This window comes from Indicator indicator, chromosome 21 (genome assembly GCF_027791375.1).
Source record: "Indicator indicator isolate 239-I01 chromosome 21, UM_Iind_1.1, whole genome shotgun sequence".
Classification (NCBI taxonomy): domain Eukaryota; kingdom Metazoa; phylum Chordata; class Aves; order Piciformes; family Indicatoridae; genus Indicator; species Indicator indicator.
This window is the reverse complement of record NC_072030.1, coordinates 11,739,574-11,758,564: the sequence shown is the minus strand read 5'-3', so window position 1 is coordinate 11,758,564 and position 18,991 is coordinate 11,739,574. Positions and strand designations below refer to the sequence as shown.

The 18,991-nt window shown below is 35.7% G+C and overlaps 1 protein-coding gene across 4 annotated transcripts in view; it reads left to right on the top strand.

Annotated features, from left to right (window-relative positions):
• SOX6 (SRY-box transcription factor 6) overlaps positions 1 to 18,991 on the top strand; it is a 243,134-nt gene that overhangs the window by 31,913 nt on the left and 192,230 nt on the right. For all 4 annotated transcript variants that reach the window (XM_054390717.1, XM_054390714.1, XM_054390715.1 and 1 more), the window contains 2 exons: positions 577 to 820; positions 11,476 to 11,686. In XM_054390717.1, the coding sequence (XP_054246692.1) occupies positions 581 to 820; positions 11,476 to 11,686 (451 nt within the window). In that variant the 5' untranslated portion in view covers positions 577 to 580. Of the gene's footprint in view, positions 1 to 576; positions 821 to 11,475; positions 11,687 to 18,991 lie in introns of those variants that run through there.

Below are 18,991 nucleotides of genomic sequence, written 5' to 3'. Positions count from 1 at the left end.
CAAAACCCTTTCCAAAAGGTAGATCAGGGTAAAAATTTAAACACGTTAAGAGCAGATACAGTTATAAACTAACAGCAAAAGAACTTCTTTAGCAGAATTTGAAATAGCTGTTAAACTTCTCGTCTGTGTATAAAATGCCTTCTGCTTGTAAGGAATGAGGCTAGGAAAGCATGATGGACTCTGTCATTTAAATGTTTGCCTTTAACCTTGAGATTGCTCATGGGAGTAAGAGTTTAAAGACTTGAACTCTTAGTCAAAATAAACATGAAAATACCAATAAAATAATAATTTTCTTATGACTGGAGAAAATGTTATTGTTTGACAAGTCTGAATGACTAGAATGACATCGTGTACTTGACTTGACCTTGACTTGACATCAATGAATAGTTTATCTCAATGTTTTGGATCCAGATCCCCCAAACCCATACTTTTAAGAGTACTTTTTATGATTAGTTTTTAACTGTTGTAGGCAAGTGTGGTGTGTTTAGAGGGCTGTTTTGGGCTGGGTTTTTGATTTTTTTTTTTTTTCTTCTTAACACCAATCTTTCTTTTTTGTCTGCTTTTCTTGTTTTGTAGAAGAATGTCTTCCAAGCAGGCTGCCTCTCCATTTGCATGTGCAGCTGATGGAGAGGAAACAATGACCCAGGACTTAGCATCACGAGACAAAGAAGAGGGCAACAGTGATCAGCATGCGACCTCTCATCTGCCTCTCCATAATGTAATGCACAACAAACCTCATTCTGAGGAGCTACCAACTCTGGTTACAACCATCCAACAAGATCCTGAGTGGGATGGAGTCATCTCAGCCCAACACAGAATGGTGAGTTTCACAGTTCTCACAATAGCTTTCTAAGTTAGTGTTGTAAAAGACTGCTCGATTCCATTTTGAAGGACACATTCAGTACAATCCTTCGTAAGTGTAAAGCTTTTTAAATGTTAAAGTGTCAGTGTTAGTAATAGATCAACATCAATATGATGTAATTGTAAATTACAATTGTATAATCTTCTTAAGTATACAGGTCTGTATGAATGAGGTCATTTGATGAGTTCACCTTCAGAAAGGAAATGCATCTATTTATCATGTTTTCACTCATACCTTGATTTATGTCATAACCTCTCCAGCTCATATATTCAAGCATTAATTTCTGACAGGAGGATATAGCTCACAACTGTTTGTCATCTGCAAAGTGTTGTGCTGAAGGAAGAAACTGTAATGTATTTTTTCACTTGTCACTCAGAAATGAACCCACCAAATCTAGAATATTATAGCTTTATACCACAAAAAGAAGCTGACATTTTAGGTGACACAAACATGCTGCTGTATTTATAGGAAATTATAACTTTTTGTGAGCAGAAAGGTGTTTATGAGTAACTGTGTCATGCTTTTCTGCTCTAGATCACCAGTTTGTATACAGGTAATGCTACCCATGATCAGAATTATTATGTGTATTCTCTTTAATAGCCTAGATAAAATTATTTTGCAGTTGTAATTCTGGTCTGCATCCCCAAAACTCTGCAATAAATGGGAAGACTTTGTGAAGACTGCATGGGCAGAGTATCTTAGTCAATGTGTTTTCCTTGCATATGTTCCTCAGAAACAGCATTAGGGTACATGGAGCAGCCAGGTGTTCTGTAAATTTAGAACATCATAATTCCAGGCTCTCCATGAAGTCATTTTCACAGACATTAAACTTACACAGTTTAAAAAAGAGTGCCCTGCGTTTTCGTAATTTTTTCCTTGTATGTTTATTAAATGTCTATGAGGGATTTTTTTTTCAGCAAGTTTTTTTGCTAATGTCTAATCAAAGAAGGCAAAAAAATAAACTGTAAAAATTACTGTAAAGAAAAATTACTATAGGTTAGTAGTTTGACAAGGCAGGTTGTAGGTTGTATATAAGGCTTCTATGCAGAATTCTTAAATGGAAGGGTCACTCTTTTGCCCAAGTCATGGGATAAACACACCAGAACAGGGTTATCAGAATAATTTCTGTGTTATCAGGAGGCCAAACTGCATGCAGGATAGAAAGAATTATTTGAATTTGTTGATGGAAAAAAGAAATCTGTAAATTTATTAGGTGTTTTCCTATTCATTCAGAGAGACATGTGCACTCTGGGAATTTTGGTCTTAGGATACCAGTAACATTGATAAAATGATTCTACATCTTTGTCAGCATCCAGGAGTCTGACAAAGCATTTGTTTTTGGTTCAAGCTGTTCCTTGGACCTGGAGTAGCGCTAAATCTGAAATGATAGAATCTCCTGCAGTATGATCTGTTGTACTGATTTGTACTGCTCTGAAGTGGGTTTACACTTACAGCAACAGAGTGCAATCTCTGTTTTCTTTCTTAATACTGCACTAGCATGTCAACACTTGGACATGGCATGAATCAATACCCAGCTTATCATGTTTCAGAACAGGTGCATAAACTTTGGTTGAGTGACTTAGCACTCTGGTTTTCCTCTCTCCTTTTCTTCAGTAAATATTCCATCATGTATGTAGATGAATGTCCTGAAAATCATTAGGAGTTTCCACAATTCCCGTGGGTTAAATCTGGCGATGGGTGTATGCTATCTTTATTTAGGTAGCTTTCAGCTAAACCAAACAGATTTCTTTTTCGCCCCGCTCAAAACTGGGTGTAGTTTGCAAGGCTTGGCTAGCAGTGAGAACTGAAGTTCTGAGATGTGCTGCTTGGTTGCACTCTTAGAGTTCTAAAATGTACAGAGTAAGATCTCAGTGTATTTACAATTTAGGTGAGTTTGATGCTTACTTAGATCACAACAGTGAGGTTGAGAAAATATTGTTTTTCTCTTTAAGGGACTGTCATTTAGGGTAACTTGTTTGATTTTATTTTTGTTTTCTCTTATTTCTTTCTTGAGCAAACCTTTAAGCCTCAATTGATCACATAAAAGTTTCTCTGAAATACTGCTGTTTCCAAGCAGGCATCACTATTGCTAGGAAAGAATTCAGATGTGCCTGCGATTATCCCAATAAAGGCAATTGCATACTCTCTTAAGAGAGGAGTTTCTTTCCAGAAAGACAAATTCCAGAAGGTGGATTGGGTAATTTTGAGATAGGTGCTGTGGTGGTGACCACTTTTCTACTTAATAAAGCCAAATTCCCAGAAGGTAACCACACTCTGACCTTTCCCAGACGGATCCTTTCAAAAGCAGATTTGCAGAAGCACCTGCTCATACCATTTACACTGAAAGTAAAGACAGTAGAGACAGTAGTGCTGTCATTAAAATGCATCAATAATGTGTGTTGTCTGGTTATAAGATAGTAAATTCAAAGAATGCTGTGTTGACATATGGAGAGGAAAAAAAATTCTCTTTTATGTGGTATCTAATTAAGGACACAATCCTGCATCCTTTGTGCCTTTAAAAAGTACTAAGGAGTTCACTGAAATTTGTGAGTGCACCCTGTGCATTGTAACGTGCTACAAGAGCCATACAGATCTTAAGTGAAAGAAAGATACCGTAGCAGGGCAATTTAACTGCAAAAAAAAGATTGAGGTTTCCCCCAACATTTATGGTATGCAACACTTTCTGTAATATAAGATACCTTTAAACTACATTGTGTATTATCATGAAAAACCCCACACTAGCTAGAAATGTTTTCAAACTTTCACTCCCTTCTGATATCAGGCGTTGCTTTCCACTGAGTCCTTTGTGTATTCTGAATGTCTGGAAGCCAAAATATTTTGTTTTAACTCCCACTCTATAGTATTTCCCAGCTGTGTACTTATATGGTGTAATAAAAGGATTTAACAAATGGGAAATAGCAGCTGCATTTGGAAATTCCCTTTGTGCTCCCTCTTCATTTGACAGATTCAGCAATGTGTAACAACTGTAACGTCAGACCTGTAATGACTTATGCTGCGAGTATCGTATCACCAGCCAATTTGATGTTACAGTAGGCAGAAAAGAGTTCTGTAATTTCATATTGCTGAGTTGAAAAGATTTTATGTATATTTCTAACTGTAACTCATATAAGAATGCCTGGGCATGGGTGTTTATTGCTGTGTATATTTCTCCTAGGAAATAAAATCTATTTTAGGGTAAGGACATAGCTGGTTGCTGCAGTAAACTGTAGGGAAGAGGGCAAAGTGGTAGTAAGATAATGAGGAAAGTACCTTGCTTTTCTCCTTTGGATAGTGAGTAGCAGGCAAGGAATACAGTCATTTTTTTAGACTGCATCCAAAACCTGTCTCTCTTGGAGCAACAGAGAGAGAGAGAATCAAGGGGGAAAGCCAACAATGCTTATTTTTGCTAAATTTAATAGTAACTGAATTGTCGTATGCCAATAATTGATTCCCATTTCTTCACATATTTACTATTAAATCTTAATTTGTGCTTTGTTCACTGGGGAACAGTCCCCAGCTTCATATAGAGCCCCTTATAGCTTGTGAGGTAAACTATGAAGGTTTTTCATTTTCACTCTGAAGTGTTAGGAGAAAGCAGTGCCACCAAAATGCAAAATTCGATGACCAAGCTGGCCTGATCTTTGACGAGTGGGATGGTGTGTTCCTGTGGCTGTGAAGGCTAGATGTGGGCCTTGTGAGCAATAAGTTTGATCAACATTAACCTAATGAAATATGGAATCTTTCTCAAAATCACAGAATTCCCCTCCACCCCCTGCTCCCAACAGTAACAAGAAGAGATGGTCAAATTCTATTCCCATCCCAATCCCAATATAACAATTTGGTAACAGACAGGACTTGTGAACAACTTGCAGGCACTGTACCATCACTATCCTGACGGTGTATCACTGTGGTGGTCACAGTAATCTTTTCCCTTGCCTACCACTGTAGAGGGTATACAGACAGCATGTGCATGCACAGAATGAGGGCATCCACATCTCTTTGCTCTGCTCTTGCTTGGAATGATGCAGTGAGAGTGTTCCAGGGAACCATAGCACCATCTCAGGTCTAGAGGATGAGTACTATTTCCCTTTGATGAGAAACAAACACATACGTACATATATATATAAGCACACAAATACAAGTTCAGTTCCTCCAAATATATGCTCTGTTTCCCTGTACATTTTGTAACATCATACAGAGACAGCTTGGATTTAGCAATGAAATGTATTTCACTGGATTTTTTTCTCAGATGGCAACATTTCACAGTTAATGTCAAGTCTCTGTTTTGTTGACTTCTTGCCAAAAGAGTGCAAGGCTTCCTACCTTTCCACTCTGGCTGCATACAGGTCTCAGCAGTACTGATAGCAGATTTGTATATGCAGCAGGAAAAGTGAAGATCTCTTAATGCCACGTGTGTTTTCTCCTTTAAAAATAATGTTAAAGCACCAAGTACCAAATTCAACTTTATATAGCTTTAGCAAAACTGCTGGTATCAGAAAGGCAGAAATAGGTGGTATCCTGAAGGTTTTAATGTTTCAGTGCTTCCTGTCTTTACATAAAGCAAGCAAAATTTTGTCACTCCCTGTTCTCCTGATTAACTTCTCTTGTTGAAAGTTCTTCCCTTTAAGGAAAATAAACGCAGGTTTGTGGGAAAGATCACTGAAAAATGTTTGCACATGGTAAACATGGTGAATTTGTTGTTATATAAATTCATGACTGCAAATTCTCAAAAGTTATAGATACAATTACATGTTTCAAAATTGTGTTTTTAGTTCATTTACAGGCTGGATATGAGCATATAAAATGCATCAAATATAAATGCCCTGAACTCTGGCAATTCTGTATCTGCTAAATTGCTCGTGCAGCTGTTATTTACATGTAGAAATCTGAGTTTTGTAATGATTGAAAGCAATTCTACTATGCTTGTGATATTATTTCTGCATGCCAGGTAGTGCATCAGAATTTTTATCTAACTAAAGAGATAAATACCTTCATATGTAATTACAAAGTTTTGGCTGAAACCAAAGGGTGTGAAAGAGCAGATGATATGATATTTTATTTTTCCATAAAATAGGCTTCTATGAGAAATATATATTGCAGAAAAAAGAAAATTTTGTTTTCAAGTGTGTTGTTTTGATTTGAAAAGCATCAGTTTTGTGCTTAACTTCGCTTTATTACAACTGCCACCAACTATAATGTTAAGCACATCTCTAAAGGTTTCAAAGATCGACTTAGTTTTACTAGCTTTAGCATAAAAAGATGTTTACATTTCATATTAAAAATAATAAAAGGATTCCCTAAAAGTGTGCAGGATAATGTGCTTAATGGGGGTGGTGAAATACAAAATTGACTTTGTTTGCAGAAGAATCAAATAATTATTCTTTTTGGCGTTCCTGTTATACTTCCACTATTATTTTCATTTTGATACTATACTTTTTTTTTTTCCCAAATGCATGGTTTATTTTAAACCTTTCCTTATATTCTAGGGTGAACTGTGTTTAAATAAAATTAGTTGTCATCTGAATTCATCATAAAAGACTTGCAGTATGTTCATTTAAACCTGTACTCGTTTTATTTCTTTCTCTTATTTTAACATTTCCTATTATTTATAATTTCTAAAAAGTTCTTAATTCACTTCTGTTTATTGACATGAGTTTTTTCAAAAGTAGAAGCATTAAGATGCTCTAAATTGCTAATTTTTTTTTCTTTGGGCAAGAAGGAATCAGGTATGCATGCTGATTAACACACTCCAGTCATTAACATGTGATTATGTGGGCTGCATATTGAGCACCTGCCAAAAGATAAAATCCAGCACTTTACTACATCTGTGCAAGGACTTTTTGAATTTCTTTTGTACTCTGACAGCTCAAGAAAAAAACCAGACTTTGCTATCTTTGTTCAGCATAATAAAACTATGCATATAAGATGTCTTCATGGAGGAAGGGAAGATACTACATATATTTATTGTAATCTTTGAGGCCATGAAAAATCCGGGGACTGAGACTTGCACAGCACCAAGTGTAATATGAATCTCCTAATGTACTCTAGCACTGACATTCATATACAGTTTACAACATTCCTGCATGTTTATAAGGATTATCTGTTCTGGGTTTCAGCCAATGTTATTGTAATTCACAACAGTTTTATGTGATACCTTTACGTCTCATAAATGTCTTGGTTTTATTTCAATCTTCCAACTGTTTCATCAGTGTTTACCTTAAAGAAATGCAAGTACTCTAAGCTGGTTTCCTGCATTCATTCCTCTGAAAATGCTAAAAGGGAAACATAAAGCATGTAATACATGTCATGCAACTATATACAGAGAAGGATTTCTGTGTGCATTTGAAATTGCTAAAAACATAAATACAAATTTTATTTTGATATTTACAATGGATCTAGTTATAAGCTGGACAACTAAGACAACCTAATAGGAGGAAGTTGGATATATACAAAGTGGACTGGAATATCCAAGCCACACAATCCTTGTTTTATTTGGCAGGTTCTGACAAGCATACATCACAAATTGTGTGTCTTTATTTACCCAAAAGTTAAACAGTGCTAATCGGCTGGGACTGATGACAATGCATCTTCAGTTTCAGTTTAGATGAAAATATCAGTCCAAATACTCATTCTGTAAATGGTTGTTCATTACTTTTTCCTTAATAAGAGCATTTAACCAAGGTCCAAAGCATAAAGTCTCAATATTGTGATTTATTACCAAATCTAAACACAGGGAGTTTAGGACATATGGTATTTGAATGATTACGGAAATCCTTAGTATCTAGCTCCTACTAAAGCTTACATGAGTTTACACATATCATTTGTGGGTGAGTTGATTGCTATATAGAAATAATTGGTCATTGTATTTAAGAATTTTGAGACGATTTTCTGTTCTGCACTGGAGCAAAATGTCTGTCATCATTTTGCACAGATTTGATCATTAATAAAGTGAAGGATTTAAATCACATAGTTGAAAAATTGTGACCATCTGAAATCTCTCTACCTAAAAGTTGGTATAGCTCAATTAATCTGGTTTGCTCCAGCAACTGAGTATGAAGGGGCTGCTGCAATTAAGTGATCATATTTTGCATCAAAAAGAAAAGGCTCTGCCTATGCCTTCTCAACAATCTTGCAGTGGCCTATTCATAAGACCATATTCATACTATGTATGACTGATTATTATGTCATCTCATTTTAAAATCTCTGATCTAAACAAAAATTATTTTAATCTCTTTTTCTTAATTTAGCATATGGTTTCTTGGCTTAGAGCTAGTGCTTACTGATGTATTGTTTCTTCCTGAAGTTTTTAAATGTGTATAAAAGACGAAATATAGATCTGTTACAGGCTGCATTCAGCCTATACTTTGGCGACAAATCCATGTAAGTTTTATTAGGGTAAATGCTGAGTTAAAGACTTGAGGTTTTAGTCCATTATTTGCCATTTGCCCTCCCACTAGCATAATTTGCTGAGACTTTACAAAAAATGTTCTCTCAATAGCTTATAGCAGTAGTTCTCAAGCCTTGCATTTATATAAATCTTTCTTAATAAAACTTCTGTGTTTTTTTTATTGGATGAGAATTGGAAATGATCACTTAGATTTCTAATTTCTCTTAATTCTATTTAATTAAATTCCTCAAAATGGGAAACCTTATTTAATGTAGTGATTGGAAATGATTTTGTAAACATTTGCTTTCATTATATGTTAACTCCAGACTAGTTCCAAGTGCCAGCATGCCTCTAGTACTTGGAATCAAAACCACTCTGGATATCCAACTTTCCTGGGGTGTTTACATGTGTCCCATTCAATGCAGAGACAGATAAATATCCCTTTATAACAGAAAAGCCTCATCCACATGGAAATAAGCAATTCAGCTAACACATTTTATGTGAGTAATATTTGCTTTCTACTTCTTCTTGGGCATTCATCCTGTAATTTCTGCTGAACTCTTACAGAACAGTTTTCTCTCTGGCTACTGAGTAGGATCATAATCATCAGCTTTGCAAGTTGACAGTAGTTATTCTTAAATTGCTAACTAACACTGTGACCCTGATTTTGTTCAGCCCACAGTTTCAATTTCCAAGTTTTCCTCTTTTCTCACCTTTAGAAAACTTCTCTCTTTGAGACAGAATCTATTCTCCCTACATAAAACATAAATGCTACACTGAAGGAATTGTGACATCTCTTTACTGAAATCTGCAGCCTTGTGTGCTTCCTGTTTCTGACACTCCTGACCAGAGAATCCAGTTCACCAGACTGTTGGTCTGTCCTTAACCCTTAGCAGGATTCCAAAGAGAGTCTATCCCAACCTAGATCTCTGCTTGTAATTGTGGAGTTCCCAAACTGAGATGTTTCTTCTCAGCTTTCAAATGCAGCCCTCGCATTTTATACGTTGAGCACTGAGGGGAAGGAACAACAGTATTGAATCTTTTTTTAAGCCAACAGTCTTTCACTGATGGAACTGTGATTTTGTGTTTGTTTGCTCTATTTTCATAAAAGTTGACACAAGTTGGCTCATGATCCAGTTTGCAGATATTGTTTTAAACATTAACTTCCCCAAAAGAAAAAATACTAGGTCTACTTTCAGTACCCTTATTTACATCACTTACAGCAGTATTCCCTCATTTATTCTGTTTAAACCAGTGGGACCACTGAAGGGAAATGAATTACTTAAACTGTTAGAATCTAAATACCCAAGAAAATACATTTTTTATGCTAACAAGAAAATTAAAATTATTAGTTCAATTCCTTTTCAACAGAAACATCTAAGGATGTATAAGGATTTTCCTTCCTTTGCACAGAAACTCTGCAGCTCTCTTTTTGAAGAATTTTACCAATGTAACTTGTGAAATTTAGTGAATGTACATGCTAAAAGTGTCATCCTGTCAGAGTAAGAGGCAGGCTGAACTTATCTATACATATTATCCTAATGTAACAGTTTGAAAAGAATTGTTATGGAGTCCATCTATGCAGTCACAAAAAGACCCTGGCTTTCTTTATGCCAAGCTGTTGTTTGAAATCACTCAGAACTGTTAGCGAAACTCTACTTGAGCCATTCACAGCAGCTTTAGAAGGAATGGCCAACAGACCATGCGCTGTTGACACCAGGCAGCCCAAAAAGCTGCTAAGGCTATAGGACGTTGTTGTTGGACCACATACATTCAAAGCACACTTAGAGTTGATTAAAGAAGTACACTGCACCTCAAACATGGAAATAGGCCATGGGTAGATCTGGGAAAGCTTCGACCGTATTGCATTGGAAATCTTAATATTGCTTTCTCGTTGACATATGAGTAAGGGGGGTAGGTAGAGATTTTAAGGGTAAATAAAAGTATGATTTCATGCATGGACTACCTATCCCTGAGTGAGCCACGCATAGTGTTTTAGTACTTATGCCTTTTTAACATCTGGTATTCTGTCTCATTTATTTGTTTTTCTCAGTTTTGTCTACTTTGAAACCTAATCCTAAAATATTAATGGCTTTAATGGATTTTCTGGTTTAGTCATCTCAGTAAATAAATACGTCTTCAATTTAAAACATTTTTATATCTGACAGAGTATAGCAAAGAAGAAAGCTTAAGATGTAAAACTGTCATATTCTCTTGGCCATTTTGTTATTAGCTGTTATCATCAGTTATGTTGCAAAAAAATTTACTTAGATGGAGAATTTTCACCAGTGCTGATGCTGTGCTCAGCTGGATTTTGCAAAATGAAAATATTTGTGTTGATCTCAGCTAGGCACTTGAAGAAATGTGTTATAGACATTCAAGTTTTAAATTTGAAAAAGATTAGAAGATGCTTTTTTTCCATCTCCATTGGGACTTAGACCAAGTTTTAAGAAGAATGCAAAAAGTAATTTTCAGAAACAAGAAGATAAGGCACTTAAAGGCAAGTAAATAAATTCAGCTTTGTACCTGGTCTAAGATATCATTGTCCTTTGAAATATTTTATTCTTTAATGAATATAAATGGATGGAAATGTTCCATGTCATTTCTTTTTGTCTGTGCTTACAAAACCTCTGCCACTCCTACTGTGTTGACAAGGCTGCTGCTACTGCAATAGGATGTCATATTCTTCTAGTTTCCTGCAGTGAATGATTATGGATAGACAGACATCATAAGCTTTGTTTAACTGGGAATTATGTTCCTTGCTTCTTGATTGTTATTGCTCTAACACTTTTTCTAGCTTTTACCTTGAGTTGTTTTCCATTAGCTGGGGATCTGTCCAGAAATAATATGTCCTTGCCTGAGTTTTCCCTCTTAGTTCTACATGTATTGCCCTTATTTAAGTAAATAAAGAAAACTGTAAAAGTTTAATGCTTTTATTAAAAAATGTGTTGAAGTGGCTTTATTCTGACAAGGAAAATCCTTGATAAAAAGTATCTCAGGCATGAAATATGAGTGTTAGAAGCATGGAGAAACCAGACTTCATAGAAAAAGAGCCCCTCTCGAGCAATGAAACTGAGAAATTCTAATAGTAATGCTCATTTTAGAAACTGGATTAGGCTCTTTAGTATTAAAGACTAATAACTAGTTCTTTCAACCTTGACCTGTTTGAGATCCTTCTGATGTAAGAGAATAGCCTATGTTTTCACATTGTATTGTTTCTTTGCAGGAGTCCGAGAATAGTAAGTTATGTTCCCTATATTCCTTCCGAAATACCTCTACCTCACCAAACAAGCCCGATGAAGGAGGACGTGACCGCAGTGAGCTAATGACCAGCATTAATTTTGGAACACCAGAACGCCGCAAAGGAAGCCTTGCAGATGTGGTGGACACACTGAAGCAGAAGAAACTAGAAGAAATGACCAGGACTGAGCAAGAGGGTACGTGATGGAAAAGATTGATATAGTTTCCCCACCCCTCAACCCTACAATTTTTATGGCGTTAAAAATGTGTTGGGTATCAAGAGCCAGAAAATTGCATAATTGGCAAAGGCTAGAATAAAGTTATTCACAGGTTACCATGGCAATGGTAGATTGAGACCCATTAAGGGTTTTAGAAAAAATGTGCCAGTTTTTAAAACTTTCTAAATTACGTTGGTTGTCTGTGAGTCAAAGCAAAAATGTCGGTTTTGGTGAAAACTCAACTCTTACTTGAAAGGTTATGATGAATTCTTAACTGGATTTAGAGTTGTGAGGGATATTCTTCAGTGATATTTGTTCCTTTTCTTTTAGAAGATAAATATTTATTTTAAACAACGGGAATGAATTAAACATGAGCTGGTTTGTTTTGCCTTAGAAATTCTCATCCATCTTACATCACCTTAATGACCCAGCACCTGTGATCAGGGGAAACAGTTTTAAGTGTTAAGTTCTTACCTATATGTCTACAATTGCAGCTGAAGAAATCAATTTTTTTTTTGTCTGCTCAGATATTATTACAAGTGTTAACAGAGAGAGAGAAAAATGAGGACAGATCTTTGAGCTCCTAGGCAGTTTACATAGTCAGTCTTTATGTAGGTGTTTTCGATCGACTTTGCTAAGATTTTGGCCTTGATAGGAATTAAACAGAATTGGAGGATGAATTTGTCATTGGCTCATGGGACTGTTATGAAAATTTCTCCCCATATCAAGTAGAATGAAATCTTGGTTGCTTCTGCAACAATATCTTCTAATTTGTGAGCTCATACATGAGTTTCAACCAGGCAAGATGAGAGTATGAGGCTCTGAAATACATAAACAGGTGTGGAGGCATCTGTGTGGATTCTGTTAGTTAGGTTACCAGTGTTGTTTTGTTGCATTAAAAATAACCTGGGAAGAATATTTGTAATGTAGTAGAACCAAAAGGCAGTAGAACTTTGTGACACCCCCCCCCACACATTTATTTATTTATTTTTAAAAATATGAGTGAGTTCAGAATGATTTTTCCTCATCAGTTTTGGGGTATGGTCATAGTGAACTTCAGTTAGCTTCATGTAGCTATGTAGATTTCAATTAAAATTGATGCTGATAAAATAATATGTTTAAATACAGGAAAAACATCATGTAGGAATTGAAGCAGGCAGATTTCTTGGCATAATTGTTAAATGCCAGCACATAGATAAATGTGTTCTATAGGTGTCCTTTCTGAAGCTGGTGAAACATCTCTAAAGAGAGAATGTCCCAGATTCTTTACTACCATCTGTCTGTTTTCAGCTGTAAAGATCACTCTTTTAAAAATTGCTTTCTTAGATTTGGTGGTTAGACTAGGAAAACTATTTTAAATGTTACTTTGGCAAAGTTGTTTTTTTACAGTCAGTAACAGTCGTTCGACACTCCATGCTAATCAAAGGTCTTGGCTCATACTTTGCTGAGGGAGTATACAAGTTGCTGGTGATTGTAGTGACACCACAGCTAAGACTTATCCATGAGTGTACTGAATGGTGTGCTAATAAAAATGTGCATCTAAAAATTTAAACACAGTATCTTACTGTAAGGATTCAAACATTCTGCAGCTTTTTGTATGAATTCTCAAGAATTTTTGTATGAATGCTTAAGAATTTTCTGCACTTCTTCTGTATTACTATATGCTAGTTGATTTAGGAGATATATATGCACAGCAGAGAGATCCTGTTCACTGAGTGTGAGCCTCCCAAGCTGCATGTTCTTACCAGCTGTGAAATAAGGGTCATTTCAGATCTGTAAAATATTCTTGCCTTTTATGGGCCACATTAGACTGGAAAACTATTCTACATTCTGCCTGTAAGTTCAAAGATAACTTAACGTGAAGATACACTTAATTATTTTCAATTCATCCAGTGTTTTCTTTAGAAAAAAAGATCACTACCATTTCATAGAAAATAATTTGTGAAGATCTGACTGGTACCACGTAAACTAACACAGGAAAACCATTAATAGAAAAATTGGAAATTCTTCAGGATGTTACACTTGGGAAATTCAGTGGGTTTAAACTTTTATGTAGACTAGGAATACCAAAATTCTTATGACAGATTTGAATACCTATTCCAGTATTCAGAAATGTGAGAATATTCTTATCTTGCAATGGACTCAGTGTGGAGACCACTGAAGAAATGAGGTCTGAGATTATGATAGTCTTTTTAAAACAATCTAATTAACAGCCTCATCTCACATGTACTGTACATGATGCTTTTTGACATCGATCTTTTAAAACAGGTTTCTGTGGAGTTCTCTTCTTATAATGGTATGCAACCAATGCTCTTGAGGAGCCTATTGGTGTAGTAAGTCCTGATCTGTTATAAAATTGCTTACCCATACTGAAAAACACCTGATGATTTTTTTGAGCATTTCTACTATATACAGCTGTGTAAAATCTGTGGGACTTTAAGTCTTGCACCACTCCTTTGAATAAATTAATAGTGCGTATTAGCAGCTTTTGTAGGGAGGAGCTCCATGACTCTCGATGTAGCTGTGGGAACTGGGCTAACGTATGTTCATATGTTAATTGTAGAGTTAGAAGTGGAATAAAGAAGTCAAGAATGCCAGTCATCTGTTCTAACCCTCACTTGAGTACAGCAATAACTTTCTTTAAATATTGTTATACTTGCGTTCTGGTCCATCTGTAGGATCTGAATTTGAGTAGTATGAGTTGCTGGAATAAACTACTTAAATATTTTGTGGTATACCTGCAGATATTAGGTGTCTGTTATGCTCATATATACTTGTCTCTCTTGTACATCATAACATCAGGAAAGAAATGTATACTAAAAGACCTTATCATGTCTAAATAGATATATTTAATCAGAGTCCTTTGGCTCCTGAAAATAAATTGTCTAATGAGAATTTCATCTGAGCAGCTGTGACTGAGGAGGTCAACAGGCATTGCCTAAGAGAATATGGCCCAGCTGGTTAAATCTGGTTGTTGTAGTGATTTAAATGGTCAAGTGCTGCTTGTAATCCAGGACCGTCTGTTTGTAAAGGAAGGAGTGAGTGCTTCAGCATAATGTACAGCTGTTTTAATCTCTCTTTAATAATAGTGCTTCAGCCAGTGTCATGTCTTGTGCATAGCACTGGGAACATGAGCACCTCATACAGGGCTCAATATGCCTTGGGTACGTTTTTAGCTTTATTGGTAGTTTGAACAAAGATTACCAACATCACAGGACAAACAACAGTTCTTACTTCACAGTCCAGTATTTGCATATTTGGTACTTTAACATGTTCCTGTGTCTAAATTTGTACTTATTTGAAAATGAGAAAATTGATGAGAAAATTATAACCAGGAAAAAAGGAGGAAGAATGCTGCAAATATTTAGAGTTAATTTGAGTATGTAAAGACTTTGCTAACATGTGTTCTCATAAGACAGAAGAGGTCAGAAATGAACAGGTGTCTAATTTAATCAACAACACTAGACTCTAGGGCCTCTTGGATGACTTCAATGTATTCATCATCTTAGTTTTTCTATGAGCAGAAGGATTGTTTTACTGGCTTCTTTTCTTTGGAAGTATCCTCCAGTACAATCCAGTATTGAATCTCTTTACGGCTCAAATGAAGAGTTTATGTTAGACAGGATGGTTTTCCTTTCCATCCTCCTTCAGTAAAAGACCTTTCTTTCCAAATACTGCTTGTATTACTTCTGTGAGACAGATTTACATTGCTTGGGCTGCCTGAATTCTAGGAAGAGAATTGGCTTCCAGACAGCTATCCTACTGTAGTTCATCATAAGCCTCTAAGAGCAATAATTAGTAGTACACATCTTGTCTGTATCTAGGAGAGCAGATTTCCCCCTTTCAGATCTGGAATGCTAGGTTGGCAGGTCAGCTGGCACTTCTGAGCTGGAAACTGGGCATGTCATTTCTGCTAAGTGCTAAGCCCTCATTACTCGGGGCCTGGATTCCTAATTCACTTTTGACCTTGATTCTGAGCAATGTATACAGTATCATCTTTCGACCAAGTTCAGTTCACAGTTTTAGCACAAGCTTTTTATAAACTGCTTCCCATTCTTGTTTCCTCCTTGAAGACCATAGCTGAACATTCAGAGATCAAAGATTTTTATGTATGCATCTTGTAATAATGAACTTCTATATGAAGAGTAGTATATTCATAAATTTCCATCTATTCACTGTCATGTGCACCTGTTTGTACTCTCTCTCTAAGGGTGGATGTATGTAACTTATAGTGATATATAACATATTTAAAAACATATATATTAAAAATTAAGGATTCACGTGTATTATTCATTATATATGCAACAGAGAAAAATCTTTCTGCACTACTTGGTAGTGATGGCTTTTCTGATTTGGTGTTTTGCTATATTTTTTCCCCTGAATCTTCATTACTTAAGTCCAGTTGAAGCTGATCTTTTACATTTCCCCTATAAAATTTTCTATCACACCAGTAAGGACAGTATACTCAAACAAATATGTACATATTTCCTTTTGACTTCACTGGGAATGAAAGAAACTTAACATTTCACATACTGTGTTTTATTCCTGGACACTGGTAAATTATTTCTGTTGTAATTCTATGCCTTTTTTAAAAATATGTTTGTTTTGTTGTTGTTGGAGTTTTGTAGTCCTTGTATTGCTGGTTTGGGTGTCTGTTTTGTTTTGTGTTTTGTTTTAATGGAATATATATGTGCTATATCATATTAACTGAATGGAGAGTTTCAATTTTGTAGTCCTTGTTTTAAGATGGACGCAGCTGAAAACAGTTCAGGCATATGCACTTGTTTTCTGGTATAGTTTTAAGCATAACCTTTGAGAACATTGCATGTCAGGAGTTCTTTTTGGTGAACTGGGTCTAGAAGTGAACTACTGACTGCCTGTGGTCAGTGAATATTTTAAAATATTTTTCAAAAGTTTTACTGACATTTAGTTCCAGTCATCTGTCTTGTGGTGTGCTCTATACCCACACGTTTTGCTGACAAAGGCATAATCCCTGGTTGTCCTAATACATCTGGAATTTATGTACCCCTTTTCTTTATTCCTTGATTTTCATTCTTCTGCAAGGATTTTGTTCTGTTTCAAGGCTTGAAAAATGGTATTGGGATTTGGTATTACGATAATCCAAACTAATTTTAAAAAAAAAATTAATTGATAGTATTGCTCTACTCTGTGATGGCTGTGGAATTCATAAATCATAACTGGCATTCTCCTCGGCTAGAAACAAGCCCTTTGGATGTGAAAATCCTACCTCCATCAAAAAAAAATAATCTTTGAAAAAGATGGTATACCTTCAGTGTGTTTCTCTAAAAGGTTTTTATGTCCCTTTAGTTCTTAGCTCTAATTCAAGATTGTGGGGGAAAAAAAAAAAAAAAGAGGTGCCAAGTGTGAAGGTAGCATTTTTCATAATAGGATCTGCTGGAAGTTGAAAGGAAATAACCACATGAGGACCTGTCAGGCAAAAATACACCTTGGTCATTATTGGGCAATTACCTAGATGTAGGCTTTGTGGCGTTTAAGGAGCTTCTGCTTTTTTGAAGTTCAAGTTTTCCAGTGCAGTTTGTCTTCTTGTGGAAGCTTTTTACTTCTGCACCTCTACAGAATTACTGCTTTTGCTAATAAACAGAGCTTATCATAGCTCACATCCTGATGTGGAGAGAATCTGAAGTCTAGCTCTTAATTCTGAAGATTGGACATCCCTTTAGCTGTGATAACTCTCTGAAGTATTTTTGGGTAGATGTTTACTTTCACCATTTTGAGATGCTCACATTACGTTGAAGAAATGTCTTTATTTGGCACTGGATGTTTAAGATGAGTAAAATCCCTGTCATTAGAACAAATGGGCTTTCGGCCTTTCCACCTTTTTTTCTGAACTTGAGCTGTTAAGAGGGACAGATTAAGCTGAAACAGGCCAAAATCAACACCAACATCTACTGACCATTCCAAATGACTTCAGGGTTCATCTCATCTTTTTTTTCTTTAATCCCACTGTATCTCTCCATTCTGATGTCCACTGCCAGATAGAATTTAATTTAATTTTTCTTGTGTGATAATTGTCTCCATATAAAATTTTCTGCATTGTGCTTTTTTCCATTTTTGCCTCCTTTTTAGAAATGATTTAAGATCTGCTATCTTGTAACTATTTGTACATTATTAATTTTATGAAAGTATTATTTTAAAAATCATGTTTAAAAAGCCAGCATTTTCTTTAGGGCAGTAAGAAAGGCAAATTCAGTGTGAAGGGGTACAACTGACATTGGGCTCTGTGGCAAAGAATGTGAGTAAATAGCTGTAAAAATATGGAGAGTTGCTGCAGTTGCATGATCTTGGCAGCAGCAAAGTAAATTCAGACTTCATTGGTTTCTGATGTACTGTGACACAAACAACGTTATGATCAGATCATGCTTTTAAATGGAAATTGAAACACATTTTATAGTCATCAGGTTAATAGCAGGGACTAGACTGCAGTATTTTCCTTCCTAAAATTGCTAATGCAAATACAAAAATACGAGGGAAAAAGAGGGCTTGAATGGAGCTGATCTTGTATGCCAGTGTATTTTCCAAGTTCTGTAGGATGAATGACCTCAGATTTCTTTGGTGATGAACTTTAGTTTTAGTTGGTTTTATTTGCTTTGCCATTCCTGCTGTTTTGCAACAAGGCCTAAAAGTGCTTTAAGTGCTTGTGACTGAAGTAATGAATGAAAATATCTTTCCAGCACTGAGAGTATTGCATTAGACTGAATAGTCACCTTACTTGTAAAAGCACTATTAGAGAGGGGCAGCTGTAAGGAAGGATAACGATTTGTGTCCAGTGCTTATTTACTGAAATTGTAAATGTATTATTTATTGAGAGCTCTCCAGACAGTGCTTGTCAGAATAAAAATGTCAACTCTAAGCAAAATGTTATAATATGTAATAAAAATGCTTGGTACGCACTTTAGAGATACAGCTAATTAGATCTGATTTTCTTAAAGAAATGACAGTAAAAACGCTCAGCAGCATATACATTTTAAATGCTGATATATTCCTTGTTTTTCTATACTGTATTTGGTTTAGATACCTTATCATTACTTAAAAATAATTTGGACAACTTTATTTGGTTGCCACAAGAGAGACAGAGGCACTCACTGCCTGGCTGCATGAGGCAGGTAGAAGCAGCTCAGGCTGTCTTGTTCATCTAATAGAGACAGCACCTACTATCACCTCTGTGTTTTAGTCTGAAACTCTAAAATGACACTTCCTTCCTGAGGGAAACCTGCCTCCAGTGGAAATAACAAACAATTATAA